This window comes from Oxyura jamaicensis, chromosome 1 (assembly GCF_011077185.1).
Source record: "Oxyura jamaicensis isolate SHBP4307 breed ruddy duck chromosome 1, BPBGC_Ojam_1.0, whole genome shotgun sequence".
NCBI lineage: Eukaryota > Metazoa > Chordata > Aves > Anseriformes > Anatidae > Oxyura > Oxyura jamaicensis.
Window position 1 is genome coordinate 90,939,582 of NC_048893.1, and position 22,505 is coordinate 90,962,086.

At 38.7% G+C, this 22,505-nt stretch overlaps 1 protein-coding gene across 4 annotated transcripts in view; it reads right to left on the bottom strand.

The window, feature by feature from the left end:
* Nucleotides 1-22,505, bottom strand: part of GUCA1C (guanylate cyclase activator 1C) — an 83,425-nt gene that overhangs the window by 31,974 nt on the left and 28,946 nt on the right. For 2 of the 4 annotated variants that reach the window (XM_035315114.1, XM_035315115.1), the window contains one exon: nt 15,803-15,912. The exons of 1 other annotated variant lie outside the window; for it this stretch is intronic. In XM_035315114.1, the coding sequence (XP_035171005.1) occupies nt 15,803-15,883 (81 nt within the window). In that variant the 5' untranslated portion in view covers nt 15,884-15,912. Of the gene's footprint in view, nt 1-1,616; nt 1,907-15,802; nt 15,913-22,505 lie in introns of those variants that run through there. One more of the 4 variants, XM_035315110.1, reaches the window with a different exon arrangement.

A 22,505-nucleotide genomic window follows, 5' to 3' on the forward strand; every position in this document is an offset into this window, starting at 1 on the left:
AAACAAAACAACCAATCAGTTAAAAGACACCTCCCTTCTTTCTTAAAAAGCTCTCCCTCTTTTTAGTTCGGAGCTCTTTCCCTATTTAGACAGGTGCCAGGTTCACACGTGGCTTGTCCTCATACAGAGAGGCTAGCTACTTTGGCAATGTAATTTTTTTCTTATGGAAATAACCCAGACATGGAAAACTATTTTCCACAACTGTAACCTGTTGGATTGTAATGCCTCGAGTGTATAAAAAGCAAGTATCAACATCAATAATCACATTCTCAGTCCTATGAGTATTAGAAACAAGTGAAGAAAACATTTTTAATTATGTTTAGCATGACAAGGACTATAGTAGATAAAGCTGAAAGGGGTGGTGAAGAGCAACTGTACCCTGAAAGTTTGTGATCAAACTTATTCTGCACTTGCTGCCTGTACTGGTTACACTATTTACTGAGTGGAATAGGTATTTTCAAAGATAGGAACCATTAGCAACAGTAGTTACAAGTTCTCCTGGGTATTTCTGTTGCTGCAAAACTATTCAAAATGGTACTTTCCTATTCCCTCTCCCCATCCTCAGTTATTCTGTGGCAAGTACCCAGTTTCCTGATGCCTGCAGTTGGTCTTGCATTGGGATGCCCTCACCTTGACAGAAATCTGATTTTCAGGAAGTGTTCATTTCACATTCCAGTTTTCTGAAAAGTGACTTAAGCAAGTTGAGGGCTCAATTTTCTGATACACTAATATTTTTACTTATGTATTAATAAGTTTTTACTCCATGATGGACCCATTTGCTTTTTCAGCTGGAAGCTGACTTTGATTGTTGTTTCTACTATTGACAAATCAGCCTGAACCTTATTTCAGTCAAGGACAAACATTTCTGTAGGAATTACAGATGACTCTCCATTTCTGTAGCATTTAATAGACATTTTTATTTTCTCCTTTGGCTCAAGGAGAAAATAACAAGGCACAATCTTCTGGATGGGTCTCGTGGCTGGAAGGAACCCATATGAACCCTGAGTTGGAAGAACAAATGACAGCAAGGCAACCAACAGCTGCTGGAGGTTTTTGTGTTAACCTAGGATGTTAAGAAGTAAAACTGGGATGAGGGATTAAAAGCAGAAAGATGTGTCTTTGGAAAAGGGGGATTGACTGATGCCAACCTAAGTCATACCAGGTGCTCAGAATGAATCCAGAAACCTTTTATTTGGTGGCAGAAGAAATCCTATCGTGGCTGTGTTTTATATTCTTAAAGCATTAACAACAATGGATCCAGACAAAAATTTAGTGCTTTTAAAAATATTTTTCAAGTGGAGTTAGGCAAATAAACTTCCAACTACAAACACACATGGAAAATAATAATAAAAATACATGTTTTAAAGATGAGAAGTTATTCAACAAATATTGGAACATAGGCAATTTCCAAAATGGCAAAATGTGCTGGGAACAGAGCATTCAAAATTGTTTGCCTGCCATTCCCATTTATTTGCCAGTAGTTTACTATTGAATCACCTCTGATTCACTTCCATTATCTCTGAATAGCCAGCATAACCAGCACCCTGAGACACGTTGCTGAACATATCAAATGGTAGAGCCGTAAGGAAGTCATGAAGTTAAAAATAAATTCTTACCTTATTCATGTCAAATGTGTGAAATACTTGTTCAACATAGCTGTTGGCTTCGGGAGTAAGTCCATGCAGATCCAGGACTTGCTTAAATTCATGCAGACAAAGTTGTCCAGATGGGCATTCCTTCATAAATTTTGTGTACCAATGGTGAATTTCCATGGCGTTAACGTCATCGGCTGATCCAGCAGCACCCATAGTGTCAAACATACCAGGTAACCTTTTTCAGTATTTATTCATCCAAACGTTCATTCTTGCTTCCCAGCAACAATCATTCAAACACCAGCTCTGCCTCTGAGAGCTACTTTAAACCTCTTATAGATCGCTACCAATATAGACTAAGTAAATATAGCACCCTAGCAAGATTACCAGTGCCCAGTTTCAGGGCACCATGGTTTTATCAGCTGATCATGGTCTTTGTGCACAGTCAGTTTGCAGAGCCTCAGCAGGGCACGAGGACACATTGTGCTGATTCTCATCTCGAGCTGGCATCTGTGGTGCTAAAGCTATGTAAACTGGATGAATATTGAGTAAGCAACTCGCAGGGACTTTGAGAGTAGTTTCTAAACCTGTTTTAATAATTCACAAGGTTTTAACTAGACCTTCAGCCCAGATGTCCTTTCACTGTTGCAGTGGTTATATTTATAAAAAATAAAGCACACGCTCTTCACAGTAACTCGTGGAGTCTTGATAGAAACTACAGCATATTGGTAGCCTGAAGGTTGGGTGAGTTGCAGCCACTTTCCCTTCTCACCCTTTTTTTCCCAGGAAGAGGTCACAAAAGAAAAGATAAGCTACTGAATATATTAGAGGAAACAAGAAGTTGCCCTAAGTCCTACTGTGAGACGTGAAGATGCATCTGTAAGAGCTGAAAGAGCTTTAAATAGTAGAAAGCATACAAATAATGCTTTGGTGAGTGGTTTTCAAATACCACCCTCAAGTAAAGCTTCTCTGAACATCTTATTTTTTATCCTTATTTTAATAGTTGGATAATATTTTTGATACTTTTTGGACAGCTGCCTTATAGCAACTGACATTATTAATCCTTCTCTATATACCTTGGTCCAAGTACAAGGTATTACCTTATAGACCAAAACCGTAAGATTATTTAACTTGGATAACTTGAAAAAACTGAAAACAGCTATACACTAAGCACAAAAAGCATGACGTTGTCTTTAGAAAGCAGCTCAACAAGTGTCTGAGTCTTGCATAAGCCACTGCTGTCCTAAAAATTGCTCCCCCACTGCCATTGCTCGTGCAGTCTCATGCTTTCCCTTCCCTTAGGTCAGCATGAATTTCTGTGTGACTGCACCACAGAACAACTGTAAAAACAGATTCAGGTAAATGCTTGCACTAAGATTGAAGAATAATAAATATAGTTAGCTAAGACAACTTTATTTAAACTTTGCATTGCCTGGTCTCACAAAACAGCGTGTTGTACAAGAAAAAGATTGATTGAGTGGGATGGAAAAGAGGGACCTGCAGCAGAGTAAGTGAAAGGCTGCTTTTTTGTATAGGGAAATTGAATAATTGCAGCAGAATGCAGTCCTCCCATGGAGCAGCATGTAGCTGCATAACCTGAATTTTCTTTTGGGCAGAGTCAGGCTGGTTTAGTTGTGAATAGCCAACACAATAGCCACAAGAGACAGATGCTTTACAAATTTAATCTCTATGGCATATTAGTTGGGTGTGCACAGGGAAGGAGGCATGAAGGACCCTGGACCATGCTACCTTTGCGTGTTTTGAGTTCTGTTTAATTTTTCAGGCGAATAAAGATTTAGGACACACTAATCATGTAAAATTAGAATAGCAAAATAGTCCAGAAGATAAAGGAAACATGGAAGAAGAATCAAATGGAGTAGGAGAAGATATTTTCAAAGTAGTTCTTATAGACCACATTCCTGTTAGGGTAGCTTTACTGGTGGATTATAGTGATGAAGTGCACACAGAATATAAGGGTTGTGTTGGCAACACTTTTTAGCAATGTAATACTATCCTCACTTTCACTCTGAGGAAAACAGACTTCTCTAGTTAAAGCACAATTGTCTCAGGCTCATTCTATCTACACACCAAGGTCAGTGAGGGATTGCATTTCTTCACATGTATGACACTACAAGCAAAGTCAAGAAGCAGAATGAGGGAGAATAACAAGGTAGTGAAGAATTTGGATTGTATATCTGCAGGGGAAGTAACAGCAATGCAATATTGGGGGAAAAGAAGCCAGAAGAGGGAAACAAACACAGAGCAGACAGACTGACAGGACTTCGAGAATGTATGGCCCTACAAGAAAGGATGAAAAAAAAAATGAATTTGATGTCATAAAAAAGTATGTGGCCTGGAAACCAGCAGCTGAGTTTACACATCAGGTTGAAAAACAGATTTTAATTCCAAAGAACTCCTCATTCCAAAGACCTCATCATCAACAGTTGTGCACGGAAACCTTTTGCCTGATTAGTGCCTGTCTCAAACAGGCACTGCTGTGTCTGAGTGTGAAAGAAACCATGGACATGGAAAAAACAGAACCAAAAGAACAGGTCACCTGGAGCCTCTGCACACTCAACAGATGAAACCTGCACTAAGACCTCCATGATGTAATGGAAGTTACTAAAGATTACTAACACAGGTTATAAAATAAGGGCCCTTAAGTCTCTGAAAATTGTCTAGTTAACGTCAAGTTTTCTACGCATGATGCTATGAAATATGGGGAGAAATATAATGAAGCATTGGAAACCTAAAATCAGAGACAGCAAATCCCAGGATATCATGACAGAGACATCAAGAGCTCTTTTATGGAAAAGCTTCAAGGGAGTAAATTCTAACCCCAGCATTTTGCCCATAGCAAAATTCTGACTAAGCCTCAGAGTGTTATATATTAGCACCATCAGTCTCTGCAATTCATGGCTTGCACTTGAAGGATGTAGGAAAATGGCACCATTTAGAATTTTTTATTTGATCCCTTTGCTACAGTGACATGCAACAATCTTACTTGTGGCCATAAAAATTGCAGGCCTCTGAACTGAAAAAAATCTTACTCTCAGTTGACTTTAAGGCAGCCTTTCCAGAACTGGAATATTTTTTTTTTTTTTTGCAAAATAATTTGAGAAAAGATCACTTGGAAGTCTTAAAAAAATCAAAATGTTTGCAAAGTTACACCATTGAACTAATTGCCCCACAGTAGTAAACAAATATGGGTTCAGAAGGCAATTAGACAATTATGTGGGACCCATTTATGGACTTTATGGACTTTTTTATCTGACTGAGCAGCCATGGGCTGCTAGAAGCAGGGAGGGTGGCTGAGGGGTATCTGTTCCCCAGGTATATGCCCCTGGCTATTCCCAGAGACAGAACAGGAGACCAGAAGTACTTTTGAGCTGATTAATGAGTAGGGCTATTTTTACAGTCCAGACATGATCCAAAGAATGTTTAATTGCCTTATCCAGCTGGTGGTCAGACTGAAGGAATGAAGACCAATCATTTTGGAAAAAAACAAAGCTGTTTGTGAAGAAGGTCCTATCCTAGATGGGTGTCTGGCTACAATACAGGCAAATCCAGTTTATTTGTAATTTGCATATTTATCATAAAATTATTGATGTTATATTTTTTCCTTACAGTTTTCATTTGCATCTTCCCATCATCTTTTCACAGAGGCTTAACGCTTCCTTATTAGGATACTTTCTATTTAAATTTTCCTATAAGCTTTTCAGTGTGCTCCTATCTGAAAATATGCAACTCTGAATACACAGTAATAAACCTGTAAATTAGTGATTTATTATTGTTATGTCCTATACGTGTTCTCTAAGAGGCCAAAGCAAAACACATATAGGAATCTGACTGCTATTAATGCCATGACGTATACAGAGACAAAATCGGGTGCCACTGATATAGCTAATAAGAGAAGAAAATCAGAAGAGTTTTGACAGCACACACTAAGGAGATGGCTAGACCACAATTAATCTTTAATTCTTCTTCTTATGTTGATTGCTTTTTATTTTTTTGTCTAAATTAGTTAATTACCAGTGGTTCTTGTAAACTCAACAGATGTCTCGAAATTAATTTTCTAAATTGTTTCTAAAATGTTGGTAAGGTTACTTAAGTAATATTCTAATTCTACTAAAGCCCTTTATATAAAGAATTGAGGTGACATCATTGTCTGTCTGAAACTCTTATGCAACACAGACACTTTATTTTTTATTTATTTTTTTTTTAAAAAGAAAAAGAAAAAAAAAGACCACCCAACCTATTCCCTTCCCACAATCTTATGTGAGAAGAAAAAGACGGGAAAAATAATAAAAGTTATCCCTCCTTCAGAAGCATACTAAGGATCATTGTTTCATTAATTCCTTTCGGTGAACTTTACAGTTAATGTTTATAAAGTGACTGTAAAATCTAAAACTGAAAACAAACATAACATACTCAGCACCATCAGCTTTGAAAAGAAATCTTATGTTTAATAAGTAAATCATAACTTGATTTGACAGTAGTAATTGCATTTCATTTGTCAGTCCTTCCTGCGGCAGAGTCCGGGATTATCTAAAGGTCAAGATTAGTGCTCTGTGAACCAGCACAGGGATTCACAGCATGCAAAGTACCACATTCCCCCTGAGTGCCTGGGCACAGAGAGACTCGGTAGGAAACTGAGCACAGTGAGCTCCCGCACACCAGGGCACATCTCCCAGACTACAAATAATCCACGCCCATCTATGCTTGTACACAGACACACAGCCAATTTAGGAAGCCCAAGACACACCACATTTTTCTTCTTATGTTCAATAGCTAGAAATATTTGAAATTGAATGTCATTTACTCTCTGAATGCACTTCAGTAATTCTGAAGTTTTCCCCCTTAGGCTAATAAGCTTTCCTTGAATAGCTGTGTTTGCAATTCACAGTGTTGCTGTGGTTTGCTCACATATTCTGCTTTGTAGATGTGGCAAGTGAGGGACAAAATTATTTTCACTTTATTTATATATTTATAACTGAATGAAATAGTCTTTCAAACCTAAAGAGGCTATTTTGCTTTATATCCTGGCTAAAGGCAAGCCTGTACTCCTTCCTGTATGCGGGAATTGAATGCATCCTTAGCAGGTTTGCCGATGATACTAAACTGGGAGGTGCTGTTGGCTGTCTTAAAGGATGAGAGGCCTTGCAGAGGATCTAGATATATTGCAGCATTGGTTGATCAATCACCAGCGGCATGAAATTCAACAAGGGTACATGCCAGGTGTTGCAGAGACAGAGTAATGCCAGACACAGGTACAGAGGGACGGATGTGCGACTGGAGAGCAGCTGTGCAAAAAGAGACCTGGGGGTACTGGTTGACAGCAGGCTCAACACGAGCCATCAGCATGCCCTGGCAGCCAAGAGGGTAATCCTCATTGTGGGATGCAATGAACACAGCATCTCCAGCCAATCAAAAAAGGTGATTCTTCTCCTCTCTCTCTCTTGGACAACACCCTCAATTAATATACTTTAAGTTTTGCTTAGCCCTGAGGAGGTCAGGCATTTGGACTCAATGATCCTCATTGGTCCCTTCCAACAGAACTTTTCTATTCTGCCACATTTCTATTGAGAAGTACTATAAATAAGCATTTAAACGTGGAGAATTACTAGCTAATAACCCATCATGGCAACCCAGAACAAATTACATGCAAACAATGTCCTGTAAGGCATATCCACAGTTCATGTATGGACAACAGCAGAACAAACTCAGGTGATTACAGGAACTTACTGCATAACCTATCCCAAAAGTTTTCCCTGATTTTTTACCACCCAAATTCCAGCATTTTGCATTGCTGAGTTCAGACTGAAAAGTCTGGGAAGTTTTGTTTTCTCATCCCCTCTTTTTTTTTTTTTTTTTTTTTTTTTTTTGTCAGAAGGATTGCAAATAATTGAAAGATCTGTTAATAAGGATTGGACAAAGAAAACAAGGAAGAAATTGATATAATTTTATCTTATTATCAGATTTGGCATTACATCCTGAAAGGCAATACAGAAAATAAAAACAGTATGGAATTCAATTTAAAGGAAAGATGTGGGAAAAATCTTTTGACCTTTTATACTTAATATTCCTCAAGAGAAATTTCATCACCACTATGCTATGTAGCACTAACTGTTCTGCAAAGCTCTCTCACACAGCCACAATCCCAAAGATAGTTCCTGACTGCTGCAATTTGTAACAAATTTTAAGATGAAAAAATATCAGTAAGAACAACATTTATTCCAGTTTTTTTTTTGTTTTGTTTTTAACTGAGAATTGATGCAGAGAACTCTGTGTTTCAATCTGAAAAGCTGAGACAAATACATCTCAGGTAATCTGTCTTCACTAAGAAGTTGCATGCTATGAACAGGAAGGCACAACTTCAGTGCTTTTAAAAAAGGAATCTAGGAGCTTACCAGAGCATGCAATTAAAATAAAGACATGGGAAATCTGGTAGAGTGTAGAAAGGAAAGACTAGAGTTTCCAGACAAAATTGCTGATGTATTACAAATTTCTTTATTTATTTTTAAATTTAAGCTATTTTCATCATCATGTAATAAGAGAGCATATCAGCATTCACTGTTAAGAGCAAACCACTGGAACTCTAAGCTCTGAAGAAACTGGATTCAAACTTGCAATAACAATTTGAAAAGAAAGGGGGAAAATGGTTTGGGTTCCAAAGCTATTTAAAGATTCATGAAAAGTGCTGTCTAGTTTAAGTGGAGGTCACATATTCATTTTGTGCATTCAAGTAGGTTACTATAAACCATTTTACTTAGTTGGAAAGAGAAACTTCAAGTGAACTTCCAATTTCACAAGCTTGCATTTTTAGAAATTCTCTAATCTGTTCCTAACTTCCATTTTCTTAGAGGATACTGATATCCACTGAAGTGCTAGAAACTACCAGAAAGATGGGATAACTGAAAAAATTACAAATTACACGTTCAACATTGCAGTGGGTTTATGTGACAAGGTTTTGGTAGCAGGGGGCCATAAGGGTGGTTTCTGTGAGAAGGATCTAGAAGCTGCCCCATGTTTGGTAAGGGCCCCACTGCTGACCAGAGCTGAGCCAATAAGTGATGTTGTTTGCACCTCTGTGAGAACAGATTTAAGACAGGAAAAAAAATGCTGCGCCACACAGCAGCTGGGAGAGTCAGAGGAGTGAGGAACAGCCTTGCAGGCACCAAGGTCAGCGAAGAAGGAGGGGGAGAGGTGCTCCAGGCGCTGGAGCAGAAGTCCCCTGCGGCCTGTGGTGAGGACCATGGTGAAGCAGGATGTCCCCCTGCAGCCTATGGAGTGCCATGGTGGAGCAGGGTTCCACGCTGCAGCCCGTGGAGGAGACCACGGTGGAGCAGGTGGCCCTGCACCGACGGAGACTGCGGCCTGTGGAAGACCCCTCCCAGAGCAGATTCCGGGCCGGACCTGCAGCCCATGGAGAGGAGCCCACGCAGGAGCAGGTGACCTGGCAGGAGCTGCTGCCCGTGGGGGACCCAGGTTGGAGCAGTGTGCTCCTGAGGGATGGACCCCGTGGTATGGACCTATATCTGGAGCAGTTCTTGAAGAGCTGCTGCCTGTGGGCAGCCCACGCTGGATGAGTTCAGCAAGGACTGCATCCCGTGGGAGGGACCCCACAGCACAGGGGACGAGAGTGACCGAGAAGGAGCGGCAGAGAAGAATTTCTATAGACTGACCATAACCCCCATTCCCCCGTTCCCCTGTGCTGCTCGGGGGGAGGAGGTGGAAGAGGGTGGATAGGGGGGGGGGGGAAGGTGTTTTTGGTTTCTTTCCTTTGTTTCTCACTTCTCTAGCTCGTTAGTAATAGCCAATAAATCTTACTATCTCCCTGTGCTGAGTCTGTTTTGCCCATCACAGTAATTACTGCGCTATCTCCTCGTCCTTATCTCAACCCTTGAGCCCCTTTCATCGTATTTTCTCCCTGTTCCTCTTTGAGGAGGGGAGTGAGAGAGCAGTTGTGGTGGAGCTCGGTCGCCCACCCAAGTAAAACCATCACAAATATACAACAGTGAGCACGAAGATTTTACCAAATCTTTTCCATAGCAGATACAAAAGAAGAAAAGTATTCTAAGTCCTCCAAGTTCATTTACTTACTAAATCTGGCCTTATCCTTGAAATGCAAATCTCAGCGAAACAAGCTATTTTTGACAAAGTGCTGTTTGCATGAACCTGGAAAACTAATCTTTAATGGAATAACCTTGCATCTCCCTCATTTTTTAAAAATCACCATGCTGATATATTTCGTCTAAGACGGAAGATTCACCTCCTGAAGCAGTTCCTGTAAAGGTGAAGATTACTTAAAGATAGCTAGCCAAGTTTTGCACAGTGCACAGACTAATAATGTTGAGACAAAAATTTCCAGTCTTCAATAAATTAACGTATTCATACATACATGCACACAAACAAATATTCACCCCACAAAACCAAAAACCCTAGGTGAACTAAATTCTTTCTGTATTAATGCTTTTGATAGGCTTGACTGCTACAATATTTTACAGCAATAACTGAAAGTTAAAGCTGAGCTCAGGTTTTCTGTATTATGCATAACCTTTCTGTCTACTCTGCATAATTTAAGGTGGCTCTCTGGAGTATTAAATGTACTTATGTTATTAAATTCAAGAATATAAATCAAAGAACGCTCTATTCCTTGGAAAGTAAGATCCACAAAGAATAATTAGAGCTATATAATAGCACATCATCATGGAATACAAATTAATTGTATATAGTATTTTTTACCTTGTTGTAAAACAATTCTGACTTCTTTAATTGTTCAGGAGGAATCTCTGGTTATTATTATAAGTAAGGAAATAAGGAAAAAGAATTAGTATTTACATTCAGAAGATAAGTATTTATGTATTGTGTGTGTATAAAAGGAATCAAAAGAAATTTGTAAAGGAGCCAACAGCTGAAGAAAAGCAAATGTGGAAAGTAAAAAAAAAAAAAAAAAAAAAAAAAAAAAAAAAAAAGAGGAGAAAGTATTATCAAACACCAATTAATTCAAGAGGATATGGAAGCCTAGAAGTGTGAACTAATTCTTTACCATCAGCTGGAGAATAATGACATTTTCATAGATGAGTTATCATTCTATGCCTTAGAGTGATATTGGAGTATTTAATAATTCTGTAGTACTGGAGAAAAAAAAAGTCAGGACAACTGATAAACCTGCCCTCAGATACTAATAATTTTCAAATCCTGTAATCTAAAATGAAGCTCATCAGAAGATCCATAAGAGGTGGTTTAATTCTGTGTACCGTTCCTGGAAATTTATGTAAAATTGAAGGCAGGCTTGCTGCATTAAACCTCAGAAAATGTGAATGTGTACTTCTGACAACCAGCTGCTGTCATCTTTCAGTGCCTAAGCCCTCAGCAGACATGCGTACATAGTAAACTACTGATGTTGCAAAATAGCATAGGACAAAACATAAAACATAAAAAAGATCCAACAAAAAATCTCTGTTTCTTGGGTCCTTGATGGGGAAGCAATTTAAAATTTGCATGAAGAGAGCTGGTCATTAACTTTCACCTTAAAGCTGCCTGGAAGATGTTCCCTTTCTAAATTGAATTAGCAATATTTAGAAGCCAGAGGAAAGCAGCTTATTAACAGGGGTAGACTGAGTTGCAGCTTCCCTGAATGGTCCCGCAGTGGTGTCTTTTGAGTTCATCACAGATCTGTGAAGTTTTAGAAGGAGGGGGGGTAATAATTTGTTCACATCAAAACATTGCAACTAAGCAGAAAGCACATGTAGTGTGGACTGGTAAATAAATAATTAAGGTGAGTACGTACCCACCAAACTTGCACCTACCAAGAGTTACTCCCATAGCATATTTAGTGGTGGTTGGTTGACCTTGGCTGGTGGTCAGATGGCCACCCAAATGCTCTCACTGCCTGTCCTTGACAGGATAGGGGGAGAAAATACAATGAAACAGCTCACGGGTCTAGATAACGACAGGGAGATCACTTACCAACTACTGTCATGAGCAAAATAGATTTCACGCGGAGTAAATTAATATAGTTTATTGCCAATTAAAATAGAATAGGATGGTGAAAAAACAAAGACAAAACTGAAGGAAAATGTCTTTCCTCCATCCCCACCTTTCCCAGACTCATTCCTTCATTCTTCACTCCTTCATTCCCTACTCTTCTACCTCCTGCCTTACAAAGCATCGCAGGAGGGATGGGGAATGGGAGGTTGCAGTCAGCCCATAGCAGCTCCTCTCTGCTGCTCCATCCTCCTCACACTTTTTCCTGCTCCAGCACGGGTTCTCCATAGGCCACAGTTCCTTCAGGGCACGTCCACCTGCTCTACCATCATCCTGTCCTTGGCCATGGTGTGGTTATCTGCATCACTGAGGTACTCCCTGAGCTGCAGGGAAATACCTGTTCCACCATTCTTTCCTCCAGATGCTGCAGTGCAACTCCTGCTCAAGCACCTTGGGCACCTACTCCTCTCTTTCTTCTTTAACCTTGGTGTTCATGAGGCTGTTTCTCACAGGTTTTCCCCTCATTCCTCACTGCTGTGTGGTGTTTTGTCCACTCTTACCCTGGCTGTCCCCAGGATGGCTGCTAGGCCCAGCTGTGCCCTGTGGTGGGGCCACTAGAGCCAGCTGGATCTGGCACAGGGCAGCCCTGGCATTTCCTCACACAGCAGCCCCACAGCCCCCTGCCTCTCCCTGGGCACCTGAGCTTAGTAAAGTAGTTCAACCAAAATTTCAGTGTAGATAAGGATGGGGACACAGGCAGACACTGCCCTAACCAAAAAACAGGAGAGGACCGTCACTTCCTCACAAAATTCATTTGGAAAGATCGCATCAATGCACACCTTGATGACAATTCTGTGATGCCTTCGTGCATCTGTAAGTCAGGTGAGATGTTACCCTGGTTTTCAATGAAACTTGATCTCTGCCTGTATCTGTGTGTCAGGAGTATTTAAGAAAGCAGTATATTCCACCTAGTAAGAGTAATGAAGCATCGTTTTTTTAATTATACCAGTTTGGACATTCTCTAGAGGAAAACATACTAATTCTGAATGAATGTAATCAAATTGGAAAGCTATAAGTTCAGATAGTTTAAGCATAGATGTGGGATCCCCTATCAACACGCAGGTAAGTGCTTCTTGTGATAGCTTTCGTCTCACAAAAAATTACAGCAGAACTCTAAAAAAATAAATGACAATTACAACAACTGTATATCAGTGATGAAGATTCTTAAAGCAACAAGGCCAGGAAAGTCATGTCCGGGTCACTCAGCTGGGACATTTTTGTTAAGGACCATTACCTTTAGTGAAGCTCTCTCTTCGTACAGTAGAGTGAAGCAAACTGAATGCAACAAGTAAAACTATGCTCCTAAAAACCGCAAAGTTTTAACTTCTTGTAGCTCAATAAGAAAAGGACTTATGGAGAAAGGTTGAAATCCTACACAAAAACTGTGCTTACAAGATTTCTGTGCACACCATTCCATTCCAAGAGCTATCAGAAAATTTACTTAGTGGGCAGTTTCCAATTTAGTACAATGTTAAGTGGCAGAAAACTTCTCAATTTTATGAAAATTAATTCTGTTTTTCAACCAGCTGTAGAAGATGACACTAAACCATCTGGCAGCCATCATATATAATTTTCTGTGTTTAAAATTAAAGAACTGGACCGGAGGCCAACTATTTGTGCTATTCAATGCGTCTTCACTTTGTGTCTGTGCTATCCAATGCCATCAATGTGTCTTCTGCACAGTGCCAACAGAAGGACAGAAATCTTTTTTTATCTTAGATTCACATCACTGGTGGAAAAAGGCCACGTTTTACAAAAATACTTCCTTGTATTTCAGATATGAAGCTGAAGCATAACTGCAGAGAAACCATTCTGGGGTCAAAAAGAGCACATGCAGATCTGACACCTGATTTAGTCACTTGACATCTCAGGGATGAAGTTCACTCTGTCCTTGGAAGAGGTCTAGAAGAAACAGCTTCCAGTGAGCAACATAGAGATATTTACTCATATCACTAGCTGTATGCATGGTGGCTTTCAGTTTGGCAAGCAGGGTGAGGGGAGCAACAGAGTAAGGGGATGAAGAGGGAAGCAATGGAGAAGGGAAGAGGATCTTCTTTCAGGCAGAATATTCATATTGCCTAGTCTGTGTTGCCTAATAACACTGCCTGAATTACTGAATTACTGAATGCCCTTGGGATGAATGATAATCAATTCGTGGATACTATTCAATAAATGAAGTGTGTCCCTGATCACAGACAGAGGTTTAGAACACCTGGCAACCATACTGCAAGCTTGTGTGCTTGCACATTCAGTTATTGTGCAACTTAACTCACGGAGTACAGGAAGCAAACTTCTTACAAGCTTAATTTTATCTGCAAAAATTCCAACTATAAAGACAGACAGATGGTATTTCAGATACCTGTGCTTCTGGTGTTAAGATAGCCATGCTTTCCTTAAAAAACAACAGTGTTTAAAGGCTGGGTTTAATGCATTTCTCCCTGTCGGCATAAAAGTCACCTTAGGAAACCACTGGTGGTATCTCTGGCAATTTTATTGAACAATTGCCCAGATTTAGACCCATGATAATGCTGAGGCTGCTATACCATTATTATAATACATGTTTGAAGAAACTGGTTAATGCATGAACTAAAGCCTGGTGATTCATTTGCAGCATGTTCACACAATTTTGCAAACTGCATTTGTAGAATCAAATAGTAAGAGCACACATTAATAGTTTTTCTTTTATCAAAGTTATTAAGAGGTTTTTGAGTGATTTCAAGATTTCTTTTAATTTAGGAATTATTATTCTCCTCTCATAAATTGACTTGGAGCAATTACATTGACAGGCTTAATGACGTAGCTGGCCACAGCATCTCTATTCAGTCAAACAGAAATATCATAATTCTGCTAACAAATAGCTTCTTCATGTCTCCACTTCAAAAGTTGATAGTCCTTAAATAAGAAGCCTGATTAAGTTTTGTCTATCTACTTTTAGTTCCTGTGCTTTATCTAGTGATTATTCAATGTAAAAGACCTTGGAAGAGTAGAACCCTACTATGGGACCAGGTCCTCTTTATGCCTGACTTAGAGCTTATCAGCTTTAATGAGCAAAGTAACTGGAGTATGGAACACACATTTAATTCTGTTATTTGCTTAGTATATTATTATTATTATTATTATTTTTCCCTGTTTGCTTCAGGAGATAAATGGTCTGAAAAATATCTAAAAGTCTTTTTGCTTCTGTCTTCAGAACTTGACATAAGACTTGGATTTTTCCTACAGAGAAGGCAGTCCCAGAAGCATGCCAGTGACTCAGTTTTCCTCCCTATGTGAAACACAGTGTATCATGAGCCAAATTTAAAGTGCAGTAAAAAGTGAAAAGACACTTGCAAAGAGAGTTGACATAGCACTACTGCTACAATGCATCTAATTTCAATTCTAAATGTAAAGTTTCAGTTTTGCTTTCAAATCCCCATTCCTGCCCCAAATCCAGTAGAAACAGCATCTGCCAAAAACTTTAAGTACTCAAATTATGCAATTTCCTGACCACCACGTTTAGCACTAAACTGAAGATTTCTTCCCTCATCCAAGGACAAACTACTTGCAGCTTCGCTATTAATTCAATTCACTGTCCAGAAGAAGGAACAGTCTTTCACCCCCTGAAAAAACAGTCCTGAATACCCACAGGGAGTATGGCTATGAATGGTTTCAGAGAGAGACGTAAGCGGTAGTAAGAGATGAAAATCCTCACTTCACCCTGCTAAATCCAGCATTATGCTTCGGTGATGTGACAAGAAAAGAGCCAAATACCTGCCACTTTCATCCTGCTGAAGTCCTGAAACCAGGATTAGAATAATATAATGTTGTAAAATGGGAACTGAACTTGTGAAGGAAGGAATCTCTCAGTTCCCTTTATTTAAAATGATTGTCTGTGCAGCTGGATAGCATTTCCCCAACACAAACAACACAGAAGAGCCAAGACCTCAAAACTGTAACTCTTGCTCAAGCACAGTCCCAGAAGTGCGCTCTCTAGGTTAACTACATGCATCTGAGAATTTCTGCTCAAGAGTAAAATGGTTGGGCATGTTCTATACAGGAAAAAATTTGATCAGATAGTCATTTTGTTCTGGCTATTTTATGCAGTGTTCAATGAATTCAGGGTTCAGATCCACAAGTATGCAAGATGAACACAAGGTAGCTTCAAGTACACAAAAGCTTACCTTAAATGAGAAGTTGGTATTTCTAGCATCCTCCTCCACATGCACAGGCCAGATCCCATGAATGCTGTCACTGCATCCCATCTAATGAGTAGCCCATGCTCTAATAAGCACTACAAATAAGCAAACATAATAAACTTAAAGGAGCTTGGAAATATCCTTTCTATTGCCTTCTTACAATTAACATCTTAAAAGCTGCCACAGTAAGCATCAAATAAAACTTGAAATCAGGGAGACTATACAGTCTATTTCTGCAAGCCTGTCCTGGAAGCAGGTGAAATCTGGGACTTGGGGGGGATTCCCCCAGACAGAGTCCCCCCCACCACAGGGACTCTGGACTGGGCAACTCCAACTTGCCCCAGCCCTGCAGCAGGATCCAGAAGTCCAGTTGGTCCTCAATGCAGGGAGTAAGGGATGGCTGTCCCAAACTCTTCAGCCAGAGAGCAGAAAATGTACATTTCAAGTTGTAAGAGCAAAGTGAAAGTGAAGGGCTGACAGGGTGTACAAACTTGACCCTGCCAAATTACAGCAGTACTAATGCCTTACAGGAAGAGGTGTTGCTTGTCCTCAAAGAGGGCTGGAAGACATTGAAAGAACTGGAGGGAAAGCACCTTGGCTACTCAAAATCCTTTTGTTTGGGAACAAAATTGTAGGTTGCTTGGAAGACCACAGTCTCTCTGACATGCTGGCTGTGTATGTTAGAGGGTGATACACACAGCGTAAGACACGGAAGCATTGATTAAATCAGCTGTTTTTTTCAGTTGGAGTTCAATAATATTGGACAGAGCTGAACAGAAGACATCATTCAACCTATTCTTGCATCAAACAGAAGACAGGTAATTTTACAGTAGAAAGACAAGTGAATTAGAGTTGTAAATTTTACTAAAGAACAAATAAGAAGTGCTTGGTGAAATGAAACCATAGAACTTAATTAGCTTTACAAGCTCAAAATCAAACAAATAACAGGTGAATAAGTACTGTTGCAAACAAGCAAGGAAGACTGGAAACAGACTAAATAATTTAAGAAACAGGTAGTGTGGTTTATTTTGGATTTCTAAAATTGTTGGATATTTTATGTCAAAATGTCTAGTCCTTTAGTACTGACAGGCCAGTATTTTTGACTTATACCTCCCTCCATAAAAAGTAAATTATTTTGAGAAATGTGCTAATAACAAAGCTTTATTCAATGTACTTCCTTTCACTGAGCTTTAAGAGAAGCACATGAGAAAAGCAACAAAATCAACAATTCACACAGTTTCAACACATAACTTTAATGCTCAGAAATTAATACTGCACTCAGCAGTAGTCCAAGGTACCACATTAAGATAAATGATTGAACTACTGCAGGAAACATTTGTCCAGATACTGCGTCATTCTGATACAGCATTATTTTGATACCCACATTAGTGTTACTGATGTACCTTTTCTGTTTATCTTATCTCTGTGTGGCAACTATCTACAGATTTTTAAACTCATTCATCCAACAAAGCCAAAACAGTTGCCTGAATGCTACATTGCACGTGACCATCCTGACAAAACTAGTGTTAGGCATCCAACAACCCCAGCCTCAGGAGTCTTATTACAGCAAATTTATGAGAGCAGATGTGGCTCCATGCCTTGCAAGACTGTGTGTTGTGTTTGGCACACTGGAGTTAAGCAGCAACAGAGCATCATTTATTCCTACAGCTGTGTAAAGTAGTAATTATATCAGTCTTAACTACATGCTAAAAATGTATGACTGAAGCTAAGTTAGCATGATTAAGGGATCTGAAATCTTGGATAAGTCCTTGCCTTTAATATACTGGGTGAACTCTTTGCAGCACTGTCTTGAAAAATGATAATAAAAAACAAAAACAAATATGTTTCATGGCAGTTTGAGTAATAGATGTCTAATCACTGGTTTTAAAGTCTTCTTTCTGAAAACTTAAATTGTGTTTTTCAACAAGAACGTCAGGTTTATTGTATCAACCATATATTTATGAATATAGTACCAGGAAATGAAGAGAAACGTAAACAAGAATGCCATAGATATCATTCATATCAAGTGGCATTTATTTAGAGAAAAAAGATTGCATGTAATATTCGTTATCAGACGTTTTTCACAATCAAGTAGAATTATGATTTAAATATTTATAAGAATACTTTCAATAGGTATGGAATGCAAAATTTCATAAATGAGACTCAATCAATCTCGCTCAAATCCAGGAAAAGGTTGCTAGCAAGCAGAAGAGTTTCTATTGCTTTCAATAAAAGGAGAGGCTGCACTAAAATATGGCTCTTGATCAAGTTATGAACAGAGTTATATGACATAGCTGACTCTGCGATGAGGAGGTACCTGGTGATAGAAATAAGCCTCTGGTCTGAAACATTTTTAGAACTGGAATGTTTTTTGTAATCAGGTTATTATACAACATCAATTAAATAGATTTAGTGGTTATGCAGCCACCAAAAATAAAGCATAAATACAAGACATCATTCTCCAGGGAAGATCTCATCACTGAAACCTGAGGGGATCATTAGCCCTGGTTTCAATTTCACTCTTATACAGCACAGTCCACACTATGCAATGCGTTATGTTTTGTATCATTAGCTGCAGCTATGCCAAATAGTACAGTTATTCTTCTCACCTGTCTGGCTTAGATGCAGCAAGCAAGCTGCTTCCTGTTTCATCCACAGCATCATCCCCATCAAACAAATACACGTCTGCATCACAATATTTTTGCTGCTCTCAAATGAGTCTATGGACTTGACCAAGAACATCAGCTGAATTACTTGTAAGTGGTATCCCTAAAGAACTTTTAAGCATGATTTCCTTTAATAAAAGTACATGTGCTTATTATTAAAAAAAAAATATAGCAAAATTAAAAGAGTTTACACAGCAGCGTCATTTTGTTCTCTATAGAGTGCAGGCAGAACAAAAGACTCTTCAGCATGAATTTTCTTTCAGGTAAAAAAGCTGTCATAGGCAGGTGGCATGCAGATTGGTTAGTTGCTGTTCCACATGAAATACTAGCAGAATAAGGTTTTTGCCCTGCTATGTAAATAGTTTTGTCAAAAAGCTCACTCAAAGGCAATGAAATCTCATGAATGCAGATTAAAGCTCAGAATAGCAATTTTTCTCCCTGTGATCAGTAAAGCCTACTTTTAACTTTCCTCATGCTAAAGTCTTTAGTCTTACCTTACTCCTGAATCTAAAAAGCACCTGAATCTAAAGTCTCTAAAATGTCACTTACAATTAATTTAAGTTTTTAGGCGCTAAACTACTTAGCTTCTCATAACAACATGGATACAGCTAAAAAGAGTTAGATGCTGTTGCTTCATCAAAGGCATTTTGGATCCCGCTTTGTCTTTGCTTTTATTTTCATCAGACATAACTCCACTTACGTTAATGGGTTCAAGAGGGCAGAGCTGGTCTGTAAATACTTCCTTGCTAGTTGTTCCCCACTTCAGTCCAACAGAGTTCCAGACACTAGCTCATCATTATTATGAAACAGATTATGAAACTATCTTTATCTTGACCCACAAATATTTCTCACATTTGCCCTTCTGAATCTCTTCCCCATCTCATGGAGGGTGAAGGTAGGGAGGTGAGCAAATGGCTGGTGGATACTCAGTTGCTGCCTGGGGTCAGCCCACCACAATGACTGATTTGGGTTGATTACCTTCCATTCACACGCACTGTCACTTATCAGTACAGATACCCTGGAAAGACGTTTTATGAAAGGTCCATGTAGAGTACTGTAACTTGGCCATAAAAGCAAGATGTTTATCACTTACAATCAAATCAGTCTCACCATGTAAATTTAATCCTGGGTCTAGATGCCCAGTATAGAAGTTATGGAAATTTAAAAATAATTAGCACACAAAAAGAGACAGACAAGCTTCTAGGCTAATGGAGGCACCAAAATAAACAGCCAAACAAAAGCATATAAGGAAACAGAGAACTCCTGAAGTCCAGATTGATGTTGGTGTCCTGGGCATTTGGGACAGATAAGGACAGCAGGAAGAACAGCATTAAGGGCTCTGGTTTGACTCATGGCCACAGTAAATTCTCGAGTCTGTTTAGATGAGCCTTAGCTATTGCATTTCCCTGAAGTGTGTTGACATAGCTAATGACAACAAGGCCCAACAGATGACTGAAGAGATGAGGAAAGGAAGGAACATCATGCTTTCCAAGGAAAAAAAAAAAATGATTGAGACAGATGTAACTTACTCCAGTTCTTAGCATCACGTTCCTACAAATAGAGAGCAGTACTGGAGCTATTATTGTCACCATTCAGGCATGGTAAGAAGTGTGAAAAATAATGAACTATCTGAATACATAAAATGAGCATAGTATAAAGCACAGTTATCAGACATTTCAACTATCCCTGAAACAGGAATAATGTGTGTTCTATGAACCATCCATCAAATCTATCCTACATTATTCCATCTGACAGATTAAATGGCTGATCTTCAGTTTATGTAAAATTGCCAGATATCCAGGAACTTGAGATGAACCAGTCTAGTTTTCACAAAAAAAAAAAAAAAAAAAAAGGAAAAAAAAAAAGAGAGATTGAGTACAGTACTGATGAAAATTACTACCTTCTTTTATTCTGTCAAAATGCCAGAGTTTGCATGTCTTGAAACATAAAAATGAGAGAAAGACTGCATGGAGGCAGACAGTTAAGCAAAGAAAGTAGGGGTGAGATGAACAAAAGCAGCTTGAAAATTGCCAGCTTTAGGGCAACAGTAGCTGCTAAAGGAACACAAGACAATTAAATCTTAGGTTAATTTTCTAGCACAGAACAACTTAATTAAAAAGCAATTAAAGGTACATGAGGTAGGAGCAATCAGCTGACCTCATTTTTCATTAACAATCAGAGACTAGATTATCAGCTGTGATCACCTAGTCCCTGTTTGGGCAAGTTCTAAGTCTAAGAAATATATATGTTTTAAACATATGCCTTAAATTGAGACAGTGGGGTAAAGGCTAAAAGAAACATAGAGAGAATTAGAAGAGAGAAGCATCATAGTGAGTGGCATATCTGGAAAGAATTCTGCAGTAATTTTGAAAAGTTAATGTTTTAAAAAGAGTATCATGGTAACTTGAGGAAAAAAATCATTATCATTTGGGGGGGGGGTGGTTATAGCCATTCATCAAGACAGATTAGGATCAAAGATTACAGGAGAGGGAGAACTTATATCACAGTGAATCCTTAGTCAGTAAAGTAAATATTTCACTGTAACAAAAGAACGAGAGCTCAAAATGTAACTAGCTTAACAGCATGAAGCACTGGGTATGGACTCACCTTTTGCTGAGCAACAGAAATACAGACCCTCTGTTACAAGGAAAAGACAGTGGTCAGGCAATTTTATTTGTAACATGACTTGGCAAGATCCACAAACTCAGGCCAGATGATACTAATTTATAGTCAAATTCTATCACAAATTCTGCCTCCTAAAAATCACATTCTTTCCATACAGCCAGGTATTCATTTGCAGGAGAAGTATGTAACACAATGTGAGCAAAAGCAACACAGCTATGTGTCGTCTTAATCATAAAGACTACTAACAAAACAGCTTCCCGTGATATGACCCCAAAATGGATGAGTTCTGAGGTCCGATAATAAATGACACATACTTCAGGGAACTGCTCACTATTAGGCTTCCTATCCTTTATGAGAAACAGTTGTGAGCTATAAGTACTCAAAACTTTACTGACAATTATTTAATGGAAGGAAATTATTTTACTTTCAGTAAGTTCAGAAATATTCTGCTCTTAAATTGACTGCTAATTCTTAATGCAAGCCTGTAATCCATCCACGCTGCAATTACAGAAAATGCTCCTTAATTAGGAAGTCCTTCCCTTTCTCCACCAAAGGTGTCATAAATTGGTAGAGATTTCTTTTCATCATTACAAAGAGCATTAAGATTTTGTTGTTATTGTACTCTTTGTATTCTAAAAGGCCCTTTCTGCACTACAGTGACACAGTGCAACAAATTCATATTAAATAATCTGCTAATCTTCTAAGCCCTTTCTGATTTATCTTCTGCTTGTAGTTTACCCTCTTGATTCTGGGGTGTTCAATTCACAATATTTTCAGGAAATTACTTTTCCTATATTTCTTTATAATTTTGCAAATTAACCTCTGGCTATCAGATTTCCATTTCTGCAAGCTAATACATTATAGATATCTTCACCTCCTATATACTATATGAGGGTTTCTATGTTTCTTTTTTTTTTTTTTTTTTTTAAAAAAAAAAAGGGAGGGAGAGAGAGAAGGAAAGATAAACCTGCTATTTAGGGAGTTTAATATTATTGTAAGTTAACTGTAAGGAAGTATTAATTGAACTTATCTAGGAGGTTATAGGTTGATTTGCACTGCATCACCAACATGATGTTTTCAAAAAAACGCCAGCAGTTTGAGACAGTTGATCCACAAGTAATTAAGGCAAATGATACCTTAAGCTGGAGATTTAGAGTGCTCAGTCACCCTGTTAAGAGTATTACTGGCTTTAAGGCATTTAAAGTCCATCCATGCTAAAGACCATCCATGACACTTTGCCTACTATCGCAAGGTCTTTTATCATAATAAACTTGGTAAACTCATATTTTTACACTATGGTTCTCAATTCTCAATGGCAGTACAATATTACAAGCCACCAGCTTTAAATGTGGCATTTAAACAGCAGAAGGTTTAGGGTCACGCTTGATTTTGATATA